Source organism: Octodon degus, unplaced genomic scaffold (assembly GCF_000260255.1).
Source record: "Octodon degus isolate 3935 unplaced genomic scaffold, OctDeg1.0 scaffold00069, whole genome shotgun sequence".
Classification (NCBI taxonomy): Eukaryota; Metazoa; Chordata; class Mammalia; order Rodentia; family Octodontidae; genus Octodon; species Octodon degus.
This window is the reverse complement of record NW_004524645.1, coordinates 9,694,122-9,711,592: the sequence shown is the minus strand read 5'-3', so window position 1 is coordinate 9,711,592 and position 17,471 is coordinate 9,694,122. Positions and strand designations below refer to the sequence as shown.

The 17,471-nt window shown below is 46.2% G+C and overlaps 1 protein-coding gene across 1 annotated transcript in view; it reads right to left on the bottom strand.

Moving 5' to 3' along the window:
- Positions 1–1,409: 1,409 nt before the first annotated feature.
- Syap1 (synapse associated protein 1) overlaps positions 1,410–17,471 on the bottom strand; it is a 25,619-nt gene continuing 9,557 nt past the window's right edge. The window contains exons 5-9 of the mRNA XM_004635079.2: positions 12,986–13,125; positions 10,131–10,279; positions 8,205–8,263; positions 7,218–7,365; positions 1,410–2,060 (exon numbers count right to left, since the gene is read on the bottom strand). Coding sequence (XP_004635136.1) covers positions 1,933–2,060; positions 7,218–7,365; positions 8,205–8,263; positions 10,131–10,279; positions 12,986–13,125 — 624 coding nt within the window. The 3' untranslated portion in view covers positions 1,410–1,932. The remainder of the gene's footprint in view (positions 2,061–7,217; positions 7,366–8,204; positions 8,264–10,130; positions 10,280–12,985; positions 13,126–17,471) is intronic.

Here is a 17,471-nt window from a genome sequence, read left to right as displayed (position 1 = left end):
GGGCAGGGTGCTGAGACCTGAACCCTGCTTGGTGGAGCTGGCCCTTTGAGCTGTGGCTCCTAAGCCTGACCCTAGCCCCTGGGCAGAGTGACGGCAGGGCCTTAGCTGGGCTGGGCGCCAGGTGATTTTGCCCTTGGAAGGGGTAATGCTGTGGTACTGAAGCATCATGATTCACTCCATGCTGGGTCCCTAACAGCATAGCCCGGAAGTATTCTTAGTCTATAAATCCTATTGGACCCTTTTATCTCCCAACAGCAATGGGCAGTTAGGCTGCTCGCAAGGTGACAAGGATAACACGTGAAACTGTGAAGAGCAGTGGACTTCGGTTCCATCTGTTCCTGACCAATGCTGTCTGCTCTTGTGAGAAACAAGTCAGTCAGGACACCACACTGCCACCAAGGCTTTTATTTACTTTTAATGTTTTTTTTTCCTAGACAGTGTCTTGCTATGTAGTTCAAACTAGGGTAGAACTTGCACTGTGATCCACCTACCTCAGCCTCGCCAGTGGACAGATAGCTTTGAACCCAGAGAGCGAGCAGTGACTGTGGCACTGCAAGTGGAAACCTGGCAGTGGGCTGGCATCTCAGAGTAGAGCTCATCCTGACACCGGAGTGACTGTCACCACGTGCTGTGGCCTGGCTGTCACATAGGCCAGCCCACTTCTCCCGAAGCTGGATGCAGACATGAACTTTTTTGTGGGCCTGAGTTAGAAATAGGTACATCTTTTTTTTTTTTTTTAGGAAGAAATGTCTTGCTTTTATTCCCCTTTATGAAATAAAGGCTACTGAAAAACAGGAAAGGCTTGGGAGGCAAAGACTCAGGGAGTGTGTAACAAGAGACCACCGTGCTCTTGAAGACAATCGGAACGGCAAGAACTCGCTCGTGCCTGCTGGGGGAGCAGAGCTAGAAAGATGGTGGTTTAATTAAGACAAAGCTCTAACGCTCATATATAGTGACTATGACTATGAAAACAAGAACAGTTTAGAATACACAGGGTTCTGATATAAAAAGACAGAAGGCCCCACTTGCTACAAAATCCATCACGTCACATTTGTAGTCTAGTTTAAAAACCAGTGATGCAACAAAAGAGTACATGAAAGACACAGGACCCTAGAGGAAAACAGTTTTTACAAATATTTGTACACAATAACCTTTTGTTCTTGTGACTTGTACCCAGGGCCTTGAGTACACCAGGCAAGTGCTCCAGCTTGGAGTGACATCTGGGTGTGCATGGAATCACCCACAGTTACACCGGGCTTACTGTAGCATTCTCATCAACTTTATTTATCTACATTTTTGTTTGTTTTTTGAGACAGTCTTGCTATGTAGTTCAGGTTGGTCTTGAACTCAGGGTGATCCTACTGTCTCAGCCTCCTGAGTGCTAGGATTAAAGATGGGCACCACCATGCCTACCTGGTGTCTCCAGTCAGCTTCATTATCTTAACTTCTGGCTTTCAGATGGGACTTTAGAAAAAAAAAACTATCAAGAAAACAGTTCTGACAGTGTTTCCTCTTAAATTCTTTGGTATAATTTGGTCATTTTGATGGTAATTATTCAGTAAGAACTTTAACATCCATGTATCAACAATAATATAGCGAGGAACACAAATGCTTACAGAACTGTAAGTGAAGAAGGAATGATATGTTTGATCTTGTGGAAAACAGAACTCTAAAAATTTTACCTATGTTTCTGTGGCAAAAATATCTATATTGCCTAAAAGAACTGTCATGTGATTCATATCAAGAAAATATTACATCAAACACCCCTTTCATGATTATTAGAATAACTGTTCTATGTACTTTTTTTGAAGTAGAAGAGGCAAGTTTCAGCTTGAGGAAAAGAATTTTTGTGCCTTCCGATTGAGTGTCAACACTGAGATTCTGTGGGAGCGTGCAGAACGGCAAGGGCTATCTGTTTATTGCAGTAGGCAACTAGTTTACTTCCTGAAGCATTTTTTCTATTTCCTTATCCCAGTTCTCATCCCGCTTGTCCGACTCTGTGACCACCTCGTACTCCTGCAGCTCCTGTTGCAGTTCTTTCTCCCAGTCGGCAGAATCCCCTATGAGAAACAAAAGAGAAGGACAAGAAAGCTATGTTCTGAATTCATAATGCACTGTTAAACAGTTCAATCTTTGTTTCTGAGACAGGGTCTCACTGTGTAGTTCAGATGGGTCTTGAACTCACTATGTAGCTCCAGGCTGGCCTTGAGCTTCCAACAATGCTCCTGCCTCAGCCTCAAGTGCTGGGATTACAGGCATGTGCTACCACAGCCGGCTTAGCTTTACTTTTTAAATCGCCAGTGTGACCGATTGTGGTGGTGTATAACCATAATCCAAGCACTAGGCTACATAGTGAGTTCAAGCCAGTAAGAATTACAGTGAGGTTTTGTTGTTTTTTTTTTTTTTGTAGAACTGGGGATTGAACTCAGGCCCTTGCACTTGCCAGGGAAGCTCTTATTCTACTGAGGTATATCCCCTGCCCTTCAGAATTACAGTGAGACCCTGACTCAAAAAACAAAAACAAACAAATAAGCAGAAAGTGAATTTCAGGCCGGCCAAATAGCTCAGCAGATTAAAGTGCCTGCAAGCAGATGGAGGGGCAGGGGGTTCGATTCTCTAGGCCTGCCCTGCTGGCCCCACTCCCTGGGCACACTGAGATGACGATTGAGACTGGGCGTGGTGGCGTGTGCATGTAATCCCAGCTCTTGGGAGGCTGTAAACAGGCAGATCACTATGAGTCCGATCTAGTAGTGAGAGCCTGAACACCAAGTAGACCCTTCCCTAAAATACAGGAAAAAAAAAGAAAGTGAATGTAGACTGGGGATATAACAGTGCTCAGCATGCATCAGGCCCTGGGTCCCATGCCTAGCATGGTACAAGCATGTGCACTGTGTGCATGCACAAGCCTTAAGCTTAGTAGCTAGTGCAAAAGTAAAAGCAAATGCTTTAATTTTGCTGCAGCAGTGGGCTTAAGAACAGGCACTGTGCAAAGTCTCCCATGCTTTCATAGAAAGCAACTGGTCAAGCAAAGGCCATGATTCGTCCTGATGGCTATCACTGACAGAGGAGCTGAGAGGCTCTGTGAATGGTTTCAAGATAAATCCTGAGGAGACTTAACTGACTTTGATAGAGAGCTAGGGGTTAATTTTAATTAACACACGTCACACTTTAACTTGGTCTTAAAACACCCAGCAGGAAAGCACAACCAAAAGATATATACAAATGATGCTAGAGTGCTGGAATTACAGGCATATAGCACCAAGCCTAGCGGGTTGTGTGTATGTGTGTGTGGTTTTATTTTTTGTTCTGAAGCAAAAGCCAAAATGTTTTCTATCTTGAACATGGAGAGGGACAGTGTTTAAGTTTTAAATCAACTGCCTTGAGGGAAAAACTTGAAGTTTGTTTCAGTGCCAATTGTAATGGGGGGAGGGAGGCGGGTTAAAAAAACAATGCTATAGTAATAACAGATATCAAAAGGGGCAAAGTTTTTGACCCTTTCTAGCAGTTTCCAGTTATACCAGTAGCTGAGCACTGTTATGTGCTGTTAAAGATAAAACACAGTAAAATGCATAAAAACTCAACAAGAATCTTTAAATTCTTTAGCTAAATTTGTCCATTAAACCCACCAAACTCTCCATCTTATAGTTAAAACTGGAAAGAAACTTATGAAAAAATAACAGGTTTATAGCTAAACTCTTTCCATAGAGGAGTTTTAGAACCAGTAAGTTACATTTACTCTTCCAGTCCCCAAAGGGCAATCTTGAGGGCTGGCAAGATAGCTCAGTGGACTAAGCACCTGTTTAGGCAAGAGCAGGGACCAGGGTTCAATCCCCAGGACCACATGCTACACCAGCCCCAGTCCCAGGTGCCCTGAGCTGGCCACTGAGACTGGGTGTTGTGGCACACACTTGTAATGCCAGTGCTGTGGTGGCTCAAAACAGGAGGATCACTATGAGTCTGAGCTGTATAGTGAGACCTTGTACCACGTATATAAAAAAAAAGTGGTCTCAAGACTTGGCTCTTGCCCCAACCTCCCTAGTGCTCAGGCTTTGATTATAAATGTTCTAATTTCTCAGAAAATCTGTTGACTCCTGCCTACAGCCTGCCAAAATCCAAGTGATCATGCAGATGGGATCAACAACTAACGTGCCAGACTCCTTTATGGGGTTCCCCAGATCAACCTTGTAATGAGACTTTATAACTGCTAAACCTCTGCATGACGTCTATCTGAGGCCCATTAGATTAGCTCTCCGGAGAAGGTCCCAGACTACAGTAATCCCTACACTGACCCTTCTCAGCTTGAAGCAGCTAGATGAGAACAATACCCACTCTCCCCTCACGGCAGCTAGGGATACTTCTTCAGAGGGGGAGATGTTGTAGCTAAGTTATTTAGCAACATCGTAGGTAGTCAGACAGGGCTGGGCCTTAGAAAGGTCAGTGTAGAAGACAACTGTGACTGGTGGCGCGATTACAAATACAGAAAGGGAGAATATAATTATCCCCACATGCACGATTATATCTTGCTATCTTTACCTTAAATTTGTAAAACCTGGTTGCAGAAAGTAACTGCCCTCCATTGGAACATCATTAGCAAAAGGACAGTTCTCAGGAGCAAGCCTATGGCTCAAGTCCTATAGAAGGCCATCCAAATAGGACAGCGGGATAACTCAGTGCAGTTCATAACATGAGTTGAGGGCATTCCTGTGTTAATGGACAAGGGAACACCTTATGGCTCCCCTCCCAGAACAGGTGCCCACAGAGAGAAGAACATCCCAGCCCCATGGTGGAGCTTTTTCCCATCTGGCCCTCCAGTGTAAACATTTTCAGGATGATCCTGGGGAAAAGCCTGACACCACAAGCACTGAGATCCACATGGGCTACAAAACCCATGACATGGAGACAGCCAAAGGAGACAGAGCACGAGGTTCACAACTAGTTGATGTGATAGGACCTCCCACAAGCTCCTGAGCATGTGTTTGTTGCTATGACAGCCAACATAGCTTATATGTATTTTAACTATCACAATTAGAAGACCAAAAAGAGGATACTCACAGTGGCTATTTCTTCACACTTCCCTAAGGGATACATGGAGACTTGGGATTACCCCTGTCACCCTTTTGAAATTTCCCAGTAACTCTTTAGGAATGGACCAGCCTCTTTAAGTAAGACTAAAAACTAAGATCACTAAGATTAGAAGACTCCCAGGTGATCCTTCTTAGCATAAGCTCAGCTCAGCCCAGTTGAGTCATCAACCTCTGAGTCTTCCACTAAACTATCACTGTATACACCCGATAAATATTGGCTGGCTTGGAGTGTCATGGTCTCTGCCCATAACGAGGCACTAACTTCCTAGATCCCCATCTTGCATTTTTTTTAAAAAAAGAAGGAAAAGGCACTGTGTCAGAATCTGCTCATCACACACATGCTTAGTACTGGTAGGTGCTTTGCTGAGTGCTAGGCTCCTAAGGTACTGTAGGGGAGGCAGATGAGGTATAACTGCTCCTAGGGAGTCCAATGGGGTTGGGGGCCACAGTACACAACACATAAAAGAATATGAAGCTGACATAGAGGCGTGCATTTGTAAGCCTAGCATTCTGGGAGGCTGAGGCAGGAGGATTCCAAGTTGTGGCTCAACCTGCGTAACCTTAGCAACTCAGTAGACAAAGTCTCAAAGGAGGTGTGGGGCAAAGCAGCTGGGGGCACAGCTCAGTGAGCAACCCCTAGTTTAATTACCAGTACTCAAAACAAGAAACTAGAACAGGAAGTGGTCTGAATTATAACTCAGATAAAGAACCACTCCCTGGAACAGCCAGCCAATGTCTTAGAATTCTGCCTGGCACGCCCTGTCTCCCCAGAGACTGTGACCAGTGTGTCACCAGTAAACACAGCAGGAGTGTGAAGGTTGCCTCACTGGTACCTCCACCCCAGGAGCCCTTTTCCCCTCTGTCCAGGTCAGCTCTGTCCCCCCAGAGGTGATAGTGGGCACGCAAGGCAGGCTACATGACTGTGGGCACAGCCGGTTCCCTGGATGTAACTCATGCCACCCCTGCTTTCCACCCAGACGAAGAAAACAGGCCCCGCTGGCCAGAAGCCAGATTTTGGCATGCAGTGGTGGGGACAGAAGCTTCCTGGGTGCCTACGCCACACAGGGCAGTGGCTTGCCTTGCAGGTGTGCACACCTTGCTCCCATTCCTGCTGTGGTGTCTGGGGCGATCGCTTTGGCATTCCATAGTGTAGTTCTAAGCCCCAGTACACTCCTGAACCCTCAGATCTGCTCCTGGGAGCTCCACTCTAGGGGGAATGGAGAGTTTTGTGGGGGCTTTGCAGGGCTGGGCTGGCACCCAAGATTTCACAGATGCTAGCATTCTACTAGTTACCTGTCCCTTGTTCCTGCAGATTTCAATGCGCTTTATTTGCAATTCTGTACTCAGGACAGGTCTTAATGAAAAATGATACAGAATGCTTCCAGAAATCAACTTCCCCCAGTACTAGAGATTGGACCCAGGGCCCCCAGTCCTTTTATGTTTTATTTTGAAATAGGGTTTCACTAAGTTGCTAAATTACCCAGGCTGGGCTCAAACTTTTTTTTTAAATTTACTTGATTTAGTGTGTGTGTGTGTGTGTGTGTGTGTGTGTGTGTGTGGCCAGCTCAGCTCACCAGGGGGCGGGGCTGGCTGGCATGTGGTGCTGGGGGATTGAACCTCGGTCCCTGTGCTTTGCTAAGCTTGTTCTAAGTAGGTGCTTTAGACCACTGAGCCATCTCACCAGCCCCTAGGCTCAAACTTTTGATTCTCCTGCCAAGCCTCCCAGAGTGCTGGGAATTGTAGACGTGTGCCACGATGACCAGCTCCCAGGGCCAATTTTTATTTTATTTCATTTTAATTTTATTTTTCAGGGAAGGGCCATCAGACTCATAGTGATTCTCCCTGTTACAGCCTCCCAAGTGCTGGGATTACAGGTGCGAGCCACCACGCCCAGTCTTGATCACCATCTCAGCATGCCCCGGGGGCAGGGCTGGCATGGCAGGCCCAGGATCGGACCCCTGGCCCTATGCCTGTTTGCAGGCACTTTAATCTGCTGAGCTATTTGGCCGGCCCTCCAGGGTCAATTGTGATACAAAATTTATAAAGTATTTTTATAAATAGGCTTTCTAGTAACATTTTATGCAATCAACTTTGAAACTAGGGGAAAATACCCCCCAAATTTTGTTTTATTACCTTCCAGGGTGGCTGTCTCCTCTTCCTTTTTGTCAAGCACAAGTTGTTCCATTTCTCTCCTTAAATCCTCCTGATTTAAGTTACAGGCATCGAATGCATCGCTGACGAATTCAGAAACGCCTGGGCTTGTGGAAATTTCTTCCTCATCCTGAAAGGCAGCATGAGTTCCTGAGATGGTTCTCCATGTGACATTTCTTTGCTCGAAGGCTGTCTCACACTCTCGTACATCTCATTTTTTTCTGTGCTCTGCAAGCTGTGAGTCAGTGAGCACTCTACCTGCTAACCTGCACTGCTGACTGGTAACCCAGTGATTACCACCCAGCTGCATCTCCTCCCTCACAGCCTGGCCCAATCCTACCACTCTCCCCCACCCCTGAGGCGCACATCTGGGACTATGCATGCAGGAAACAGCCTGAGGTCCCAGCTGCAGGCCTCTGGCTCCAGAATACCCGAGCTCTTCAGTGGCTTTCAATGGTAGAGATTTTTTTTTTTTGAAAACTGAGAATCAAACTTGGGAATTTATGCTTGCCAGGCAGGCTCTGTGCGACTGAGCTAAATCTCTGGCCTGGTAGCAGAGACTTTTAGCCCACTGTCATGGTTTGGATCTGGCCTGTTCCCAAAGTATCCTTGTGTTCTGAGCTAGGGCTTTTGCAAGGTCACTGGCTCAAGGGGGCGCTATCTCATCAGTGTTTTTTTTTTTTTTCCTGGGATGAGTTGACAGCCTAGCCAGAAGGGTCCCCCTCCTTCCCTCTCTGGCTCCTCCCTCCTCCCTGCTTCCTGCTACACCTTTCCACCAGGAGTCGGCTAGCAGCAGGCAGACCAGACTAAAACTTCTTAAAAAACAAAACGTGAGTCCACGTAAACCTCTCCTCCTTTAAGCTGTGGATGTCAGGGATTCTGTGCTAGCAACAAGAAAGTGACTCAGACTCTGACAGCCCGTTATTCACCTCCAGACCACTGACTAGGTACAATGGAAAACTGTATTACCTCTTGAGTTTTAAGCTGAGATTTGATTACAACAGGTGGCGTTTTGGGCCGTACTGCCTCTAAGAAGTGAGAATAAGAGAGACAATAATTGCTTGCTTCAGTTCCGAATACATATTACGGTAACAGCTAACACACATCTACAAGTATGATACCACCAAATATTTTTTCCCCAAAATACTTTTTAGAAATGAGTTTTTCTGGTTTGCTTTCAGGTTTTCTCAAATTTCTACAAGACCTAGCCACATACACCTATCTGAACCTCTGTTTTGAGGACTTCTAAAGATGTTACCATATCTAATGTTCTTCTAAAAAATTTCTAGCAGGAAATAATTTTGTCCTTGAGGGTTAGCTAAATGCATCCTGCTGTTTTCTTTGGGATGATAAGAATGGTGCGATTTATGAAGTTTCTCCATTGGAGGGCACAAAGAAACATGCAATGTTCAATCCCAATCATCTCCTTGCTTAGCAGCCTTGTCTACTTTCCTTTTTTCTTTCTGGTACTGGGAATGGAACCCAGGGCCTTTACACTGAGCTACAGCCCCAGCTCATTACTTGTTTAGTTCGAGAAAAGGCCTTGCTCAGTTGTCCGGGATGCTTTGGAACATACAACCCTCCTGCCTCAGCCCTCCAGAGTGCCGGGAACACAGGCGTGCATCGTAACAGCCGGCTACATTTTTTTGGTCTTATTTACCTTACTAGACAGTCTTTATAAAAACCACCTTACATCCATTTTGTTTTAACAGGCAGCATTTGGTAAAATGGGATATTTCAATAACATCTAAAGAATGCTGAAGAATGCTAATCTATGGAGTGTATATCACATTTACAGCAAATGACAAATTCTATGGTGCAGAGCAATTTCACTGTGCTTCCCTGATCCACATGCAGCTTCAAGGTCTTTTCCCAGGGTTTGTACAGCCAGTGCTTTGGGACACACACACTCTTGCTGAAGTGCCTGGGATTCCATGTGCTAACCCACCCTGCTTCGTTCGGGATGAGTGCCCACTGGTAATCAGTACCCACAGCAAGAAGCAGGCCTCATTAAGATGAAAGTGACACAAAACACATTCCTCATATTATTCAGCACTGTAGAGAACAAGCAATTGCTGATATGCTAAAACACTTGCCCTACTTCCAGGGCCAATGTGTCACAGTCAGAAAGACCTCTTTAAGAGCATGTGCCCAGCTCAGAGCTGGATAGAGGTTACCTTGCCCTGCAGACCACATGTGTCCAAGAAGCCAGGTGGAATGACAGGGTGAGAAACAGAGGAGGCAGTGGCATCAGAGTGGAGGATGGAAGGTAGGCAACATCATTCAGGAAAGGGCAGGAAAACTGGGGTTCACATACAGTAGTAGAGTACTACTCTGCCATATAGAAGGCTGAATTTGGTGATGTATTTTCTTTCCTTCTTTTTTTTTTTTTTTGGCAGTACCAGGGATTGAACTCAGGCCCTGGCACTTGCCAGGGAAGTACTTATTCCACTGAGCCATCTCCCTGGCCCCTAGAAGGCTAAATTTGGTCATTTGCAGAAAAATGGATGCACGTTGAGAGCACAATGTTAACCAAAGTGAATGAGACACACACGAGCTTAAATATCACATGGATTCTTTTCTATGAGAACGCCGAAATACCGTATAAATAAAGATCAAAATAGAAGACAGCCAACAGGAAACAGGGAGATAGAGCTTTTGCAAATAGGAAGAGGCCCAAGAGACAGAGGGAAGGGGAAGGAAATAAAAAGTATTAAGATGTGTTAAGTACATGTGCTGTAAACACGTCTCAATAAAAACGAAAATTGTAGAAAGATGTAGGAGAAAAAGAACATAACAAGACCAAGCAGCACAGAGACCTCAAGGGGAAGGAAAGGAGCACAAGGTGTGTGCACACGCGTAGCACTGAGCTCCAGCTCGAGGCGGGGAAGGTACCTGTCAGCGGCGAGTCAGCACCCACACTGCCGCTCTTATCCTCCTTGCCGGAGGCCTGCTGCTGAGCGGCCAGGGCCGTGAGCTGCGCTGACTGCTTGATGAGGGACACGCGGTAGAAGTAGTTCCTCCAGAACACCTCCTCCTTCACACTGCGAAAGACACACAAGATCGTGCCGCATGAGAAAGTGCAGTGTGGGACAGTGCATGGGACCCAGGCCTTGCCAGGCCAGACAGATGCCCTCCTGTGGACCTCTAACTCAGCCCCGGGAACAAACAGTCTTTTTTTTTTTTTTTAAACATTTGATTTTTTTATTTAATTTTTATTTATTTGTGTGTGTGTGTGTGTGTGTGTGTGTGTGTGGCCAGCTCAGCCCAGCAGGAGGCGGCACTGGCTGGCATGTGGTGCTGGGGGATTGAACCGCGGTCCTTGTGCTTTGCCAAGCTTGTTCTAAGTAGGTGCTTTAGACCACTGAGCCATCTCACCAGCCCCATGGAACAGACAGTCTTTAGGAGCTCTGCCTTTGATTTTGGGTGGTTGTTTTTTCTGAGACACTGGCTCACTATGTAGCCCTGCTGGTGTCGAACTATGGTGATTGAACCTTCTAGGTGCTGGGATTGCAGGGGTGTGCTCCTATGCCTGCTTTAGGAGTCCAAAACCTTCAAATGCCAATGACGTCTCCTTTGCTTTACCAGTGAAAGTGGAGCTACAGGGGAAACAGAACAGCTGGTTGCTTTCACAGCAGCAACAGATAAGTCACAGACTGCCTGCCGGCGATACCTTGGCCTGTCATGGTACTTTAGTCTCTTTTTACCCCCCCCGCCCCTTTTCAGCACTGGTAATTAAAGCCAGGGCTTTGCATTTGCCACGCAGGTGCTGCACCGCCGAGCTAGATCCCCGGCCCCTAGTCATGGTAGGTTAGTGACACCAGCACTGCCCTTGGCAGAAGGAAAACAACACTGTTGTGAGGGAGGGTTCCCAATGAGGGGGCCCAGAAGCAGGGCCAGGGCCCCCTAGGACCTTTGGTGTTTCTAGGAGGGCTAAATGCACCTAAGCAGTGGAAGAAACATTGAGGGGTGTGCGTTGTAGGAATTTCATGCAGGGTGCAAATCTGCAGCAGCATGGAGCTGGCCAGGAGGAAGAGATAGTTGGGCACATTTCAGTTTTTGCAGTTCTCAGAGGGCACCCAGGGTCTCGAGCTCTACGCAGGCACCTAGCTATAGCCCCAGGCCTGTGGGAGATGCTACCTGGGATCAACCCCTGTACTTTAACCTTTCTCCAAAAAGGTGAAGTATCTTCATCCTTCTCAGGATGCAGCCAGCTGCCTAAGTATCTTCAGGGCCACTGTGCATCTTGAGCTCTCAGAACCTGTCCTGAGACATTCAACAGGAGCCTTGGGTGTACTGCATGGCCACGGCGACTCAGGAGGCATTACCTGCTCCCACCATTCAAAGAAACAATCATTCAAGCTACTTTCCTTTCTAGGCGGGCTTTCTAGATGTGAGAGGAAGTGGCCACAGAGGCACACTGAGAACTCTCTCAGTCTGTCCTCTGGGAAAGAGTCACAGTACCAATGACACTTTGGGCTGAGAAGCCCTGGGGGAGAGATGACTTCCACTCACAGGCCTAGTTGAAGGCTTTGGTACCTGGAGCGTCCCTGGGTAACTGGCATGGTGGGAGGGGACAGGACGCCCGATATCCTGCTGTCCTCAGCCCTTGGCCTCAGAGGTGCCCATGCCAGGCCAGAAGGGCTGTGTGCTGTGCCCGGGGAGATTCAGAGGAAGTACTTTCTTGTCTGTAGTTCCCAGAAAATGCTGCTGTCTACGTATAGAGCGGCTCCCACGATCAAAGGCGCACATCTGTATAGGGCACATAGTCCTATATTCTTGTGTCATCAACTCATTTTTTTTGTCTTTTTGTGACCAAAAAAAGAAAAAACTCATGGCAAACCTCCCGCTTCAGCCTCTGAGTGCTGGGATGACAGGTGTGGTGCCACCATGCACAGTGTCATCCGTAATATTTCAGTAAGCATTTCTTAAAGTGAGTGTGATAACCATAATTTCTAAATTTGTCCTAAGAAAATTAGCAGGCAGAAACTGGAACTATGTTAAAATACTTAGCCTGTGACAAACCAGAAGTACTAATTACCAAATACCAATTACTCAAAATTTTCAGAAATCGAAAATTACCCTCAGCAGAGAGAGAAGGTCAAGAACAGTGAGGAACTGAAACTGGGAGCCACATTCTTGGCAGGAGCACACTGGGCCACAGGCCATGGCAACCCAGGCTCCTGATGATGGCCCTGACGCAGTCACAGCGCAGAGCACAGTGGGTGGCCCAGTGACAATAGTGGCCGTGGAGTTGATGGAGCCACAGGGAGAAAGCCCACCAGGCCAGAGACTCAGTGCTTTTCTCTGGGGCCTGTCCACAAAACAGGCACCAACTCCAAAGGCTGCGACAGAGTGGCAGACACAGAGACACACGCACACCTACATACAACTGTCGGAGGTCAGTTCCTAGGGTTGTGTGAATGCAGTAAAACCACAGATGGTACATTTCCCTCCTTTTTGTAGCACTGGGATTAAAACCAGGGCCCTCTCACTGAGCTACATCCTCAGCTTTTTCTTTTGAGACAGGATCTCAATTGCCCAGTCTGAACTCAACTTGTGGTCCTCCTGCCTTAGCCTCCAAAGGCAAGCACCTTTTCTCCTAAAAACGTTTTGCAATCTTACTGCTCCTCCCAGCCCCAGTTCTCTGCCCCGTTGGCCCTGGCCACTTCGATGTACCTTCTCTAACACAGGGCCTATAGGCAAGGCCTTGGGACTGGGATGCCACCAGCACACATGCATGCACTTACAGCTTGGGAACCAGGGTGAAGCGCATCTTGCTCAGCAGCTCATCCTCTCGCAGCATGACCAAGGCAACAGGGTACATCTGATCAAAGTCAAAGTGAAACTGCACGCCAGCTGGAGGGTCACGAAGGAAATTCCTCTTGTCCTTTGATGTGCAGGGAGAAGGATGGGATGAATACAACAAGCAATTAGCAAGTCACTACGTAGCTGGGCTGAGTATGTCCTAGATTCCATGGCGGCGGCAGCCTTCAGCTGAGGAGCGCACGGAGCTGCCAGAGACCCAGCTGCTGAGCGAGTTTTCTAACACTCACCAGATACCACACAAGCCACCAACTGGCTCAGAGGACAGTGCAAAACCATGCAAGTATGCTCTGTACTAGTAGACACCTTCAGGGACAGTAACCCTGCTCACTATTTTAGAATCAGTTGATGAAACCTGCCAGAGTACGGAGCCCAAACTCTCTAGTACAAGGGCTGAATACACAGACTGCACAAAAATACACCCCCGATCCTTTTGGCATGTTTTGTTTTTGAGACAGAGTCTTGCTAAGTCACTAATGTTGCCTAGGCTGGTCTCACACTTAAGCTCTTCCTGCTTCAGGCTGCCAGAGTGCTGGGACACAGGCTTGTTTGTTTTTTAAGATTGATTGATGTGGTATTGGGTCTCGATACCCAGTTTCAGTGACTGGCACAGTACAGGGCCAGCACAGCATGTGTGGTACCAGGGATTGAACCTGGGTCCCTGTGCTTCCCAGGCAGGTGCTTAGACCGCTGAGCTACCTCCCTGGCCCTGGGATACAGGTTTGCACCTCCGCTCCTTGCTCTACTTCATTTCTAAATGTGCAGAGTGCATTCTTGCCTCCACCCAGTAGCCTTGGGCCCAGGTTCTGCCACCCACTCAGAGCTCCTCAGCCTCCACCCGTCTCTGCACTCAGGCCCTGGGCCCAGGACTGGAACCAATACACAGTTCTTCTAAGAAAGCCTTGCCCAGAGCTCACCACCTTGGGCCAACTAACTTCACAGTTAGCACTTTCAAGTTTTTAACATGATCTTTTTATCTTTTCAATTTGTGAGACAGGATCTTACTATATAGTTCAAGCTGGACTTGAACTCACAGTGAACCTCCTGCCTTGGCCTCTCAAGGGCTGGAATTACACCACGCACCACCATGTATAGCTCACAATTCTTTCAATATTACCCCTGCAGGTTGGTGCCTGCTGCAGGTTTTATTTATGCATTCATTCATTTATCCATTCGGCACTGGGGCTCAAACCTCAGGGCTTCTACATGCTAAGCCTGTGCCCTCTCCCTGTACAGCACCCAGGCATTGCACTGGGAGGACGGCAGTAGTGGCGGGGAAGGAGAGGAACACAAAACAGCCCCCTCTTCTCTTGTTATGCTCCAGAAAGCAGGCTTATTTCAATACATCTGAGTAACATTAAGTGCATTCCTCTTCCTGCTGCTGAATGCAGGCTCAGGACACCTCCAACCAAGTCTCACAGAATCTCTAATCTATCATATGGCTAACACTGGCAAAAAGGGTTGATGTACTACAGCTTCAACTCTTGCCTGTAGGCCTAGTACTTGGAGGCTGAAGCAGGAGATTCCTTGAGCCCAGAAGTTTGAGACCAGCCTGGGCAATATAGTGAGACTCTGTCTTAAAAAAAAAAAGGAAAATAAAAATAAAGTGCTGGATATGGTGGCACATGCCTGTGATCCCAACACTCGGGAGGCCGAGGTAGGAAAATCACCATGGTTGTGAGGTCAGCTTAGGCTGCATAGTGAGTTCAAAGGCAGCATGAATGACATAGTGAGACCCTGTCTCAAAGACCAAAAATAAATAAAATCTAAAAATAACATCATCTAATAAGAAAAATTCCTAGAAGTGGAATTGTTGTTACAAGAATATACTCATTTGCAATCCAACTTTTCTAAGGAGTCTCCATACTGATTTCCATAACGGTTGCACCAGTCTACATTCCCACCAGCAGTGGAGAAGGGTTCCTTTTTCCCCACAGCCTCTCCAACATTTGTTGTTGGGTGATTTCGTTATGATAGCCATTCTTTCTGGGGTAAGATAATATCTCAATGTTGTTTTAATTTGCATTTCGCAGATGGCTAGTGATGTGGAACATTTTTTCATATATTTATTCGCTTCTTTAATTTCTTCCTCTGAGAAGTGTGTGTTCATCTCAGATGCCCATTTCTGGATTGGGTCTTTAAATTTGGGGGCCTTAGTGTATTTTAGTTCTTTATAAATTCTGGAGAGCAGACCTTTGTCTGAGTACTTATTTGTCATGATTTTTTCCCAATTTGTGGGTTGCCTTTTCACTTTGTTGGTAATTTCTTTTGACGTGAAAAAACTTCTCAGTAAGAGCAGGTCCCAGTTGTTAATTCTTTCACCTGTTTTCTGTGTGATTTGATTTCTGTCCACGAACTCTTTGCCTACCCTTATGTCTTCAAGAGTTCCTCCTATTTTCTCTTCCAGGAGATTTAGTGTCTCTGCTTTAATGTTTATGTCTTTAATCCATTTTGACTTTAGTTTAGTGCATGGTGATAGACCTGGGTCAAGTTTGAGTTTTCAGCATGTAGAAAGCCAGTTTTTCCAGCACCATTTGTTAAAGAGGCTATCTTTCTTCCAGTGAGTGATTTGTTCTAATGGTATCTGTAAATAGGATATCAAGTCTGCATCTTGTGCAGCAATTAACCACTAGGAAGAATGTATGCAATGTGTTAATTATTGAAACTGTCCTACCAATTTGGTTTGAAACCGTCTCATTGCTTTTTGTTTATCAATAAAATTATGGAAAAAAGAAAGAAAGAAAGAAAAAAAAAAGACTCGAATCTTTTGATCAAATTTGAAAGTCTTGACATCTTAATAATACTAAGTTCTCTGACTCATTGTCTTTCTGTTTAGGTCTTCTTCAGTTTCTCTCAGTAATGTTTTATCATTTCCAGTGTAAAGGTCATGCACATCTTTTGCCAGATTTATTACTAACTGTTCTACATTTTGAGATTCCTATGAATAATATTGCTCTTTAAATTATAGTTTCAACTTTTTTATTACTAACAGATGGAAAGATAATCGATTTCTGTATATTAATCCTGTATCATGCAACCCTGTTAAACTTATTAGCTCTAATAGATTTTTCATAGAGTCCTTTGAATTTTCTGAATAAAATATTACATTGTTTATGAAAACAAAAAAAAACCAAAACAAAAAAGAATATACTTATTTGGATGCAAAATAGCAAAATTCACCTCTGGAGTGGGATCAACGCATAGACTCAAGGAAGATACCTAGGTTTTCACTGAACCAGAAAAACCAGCAGGGTCAGGGGATTTACACAATGGAAGAGGGCGAACTTACCATGTAGGAACCCCCGGGTTCAATGCCCAGGGCCAAAATGAGAAGGAAGGAAGGAAGGAAGGAAGGAAGGAAGGAAGGAAGGAAGAAAGACTGGTGTCTAAAACCAACAGCTGGGGCTGGAGATTGAGCTCAATGGTCCAGCAGCTGCCTGACAAGTGTGAGGTCATGTGTTTGGTTCCTGGTACAAAATAAATTTTAATAAAATGAAACCAACAGCAGGAAGAGCATTGCTACCAGCACAAAGGCCCACCCACTGAGCCACGTGCATCTGGCACACCACTGCTGCCAATTCCTGGCCAGGTGGGGACACAGGGGAGCAGTGAGCACAGCATCTAGGAGTCACGGTCACACCGCACTTGGCTGTGTGGTGGGGACAGAGGAGCCAGGTCACTACCAGCAAGCTGGCAGATAGAAAGTGTGTCGGTGCAATCCCTCTGAAGTCTCGTGGGTGCGCACATGAGACTGTGCATCAATCTCCCGTTGCCAACAAATGCAGAGTTCTTCGCTGCTGTTGTTTCCCCAGCACAGGGGACTGAACCCAGGGCCTTTGTGCTCAGCTGTTCCCCAGCCCCTCCCAGGTTTCTAAATCTTTTATTTTGTTCTTTTTTTTGGGGGGGGGGGTAAGCTCTGTGTAGTCCAGGCTGGCCTCAAACTCTCAGTGACCCTTCTGCCTCAGGCATATCCACCACACCTGGCTTTTATTTTTTGAGATGGGGTCCTGCTATGCAGTTGAACTGGCCCTGGCCTCATCATATAGTCTAGGCTGGCTTCAAACTCTTGGTCACCCTCCTGCCCAAGTCTACCAAGTGCTGGGATTGGGGGGGGTGTGTCACCACACTGGGGTAGGTCTGGAAATCTTGAGACTGGGTCTCACTATGTCACTAAAGTAGCTGCCCACTCAAATTTCCAACTGTCCCACCTGTTTCCCAGTGTGCTGGAGTTACAGCAGTGCAATACTGCACCCAGCTACAAACACAGCTGAGTAAAAAGAAAACACGGAATTGCAATTACTGCACCCACAGAATTAGAACTCTGTCTAAAGCCCTCAAAAGACAGAATATCTCAAAAGATTATCTCACTAACATAAAAGAATCTTTTTTAGAATTACAGAATTAGGGCTT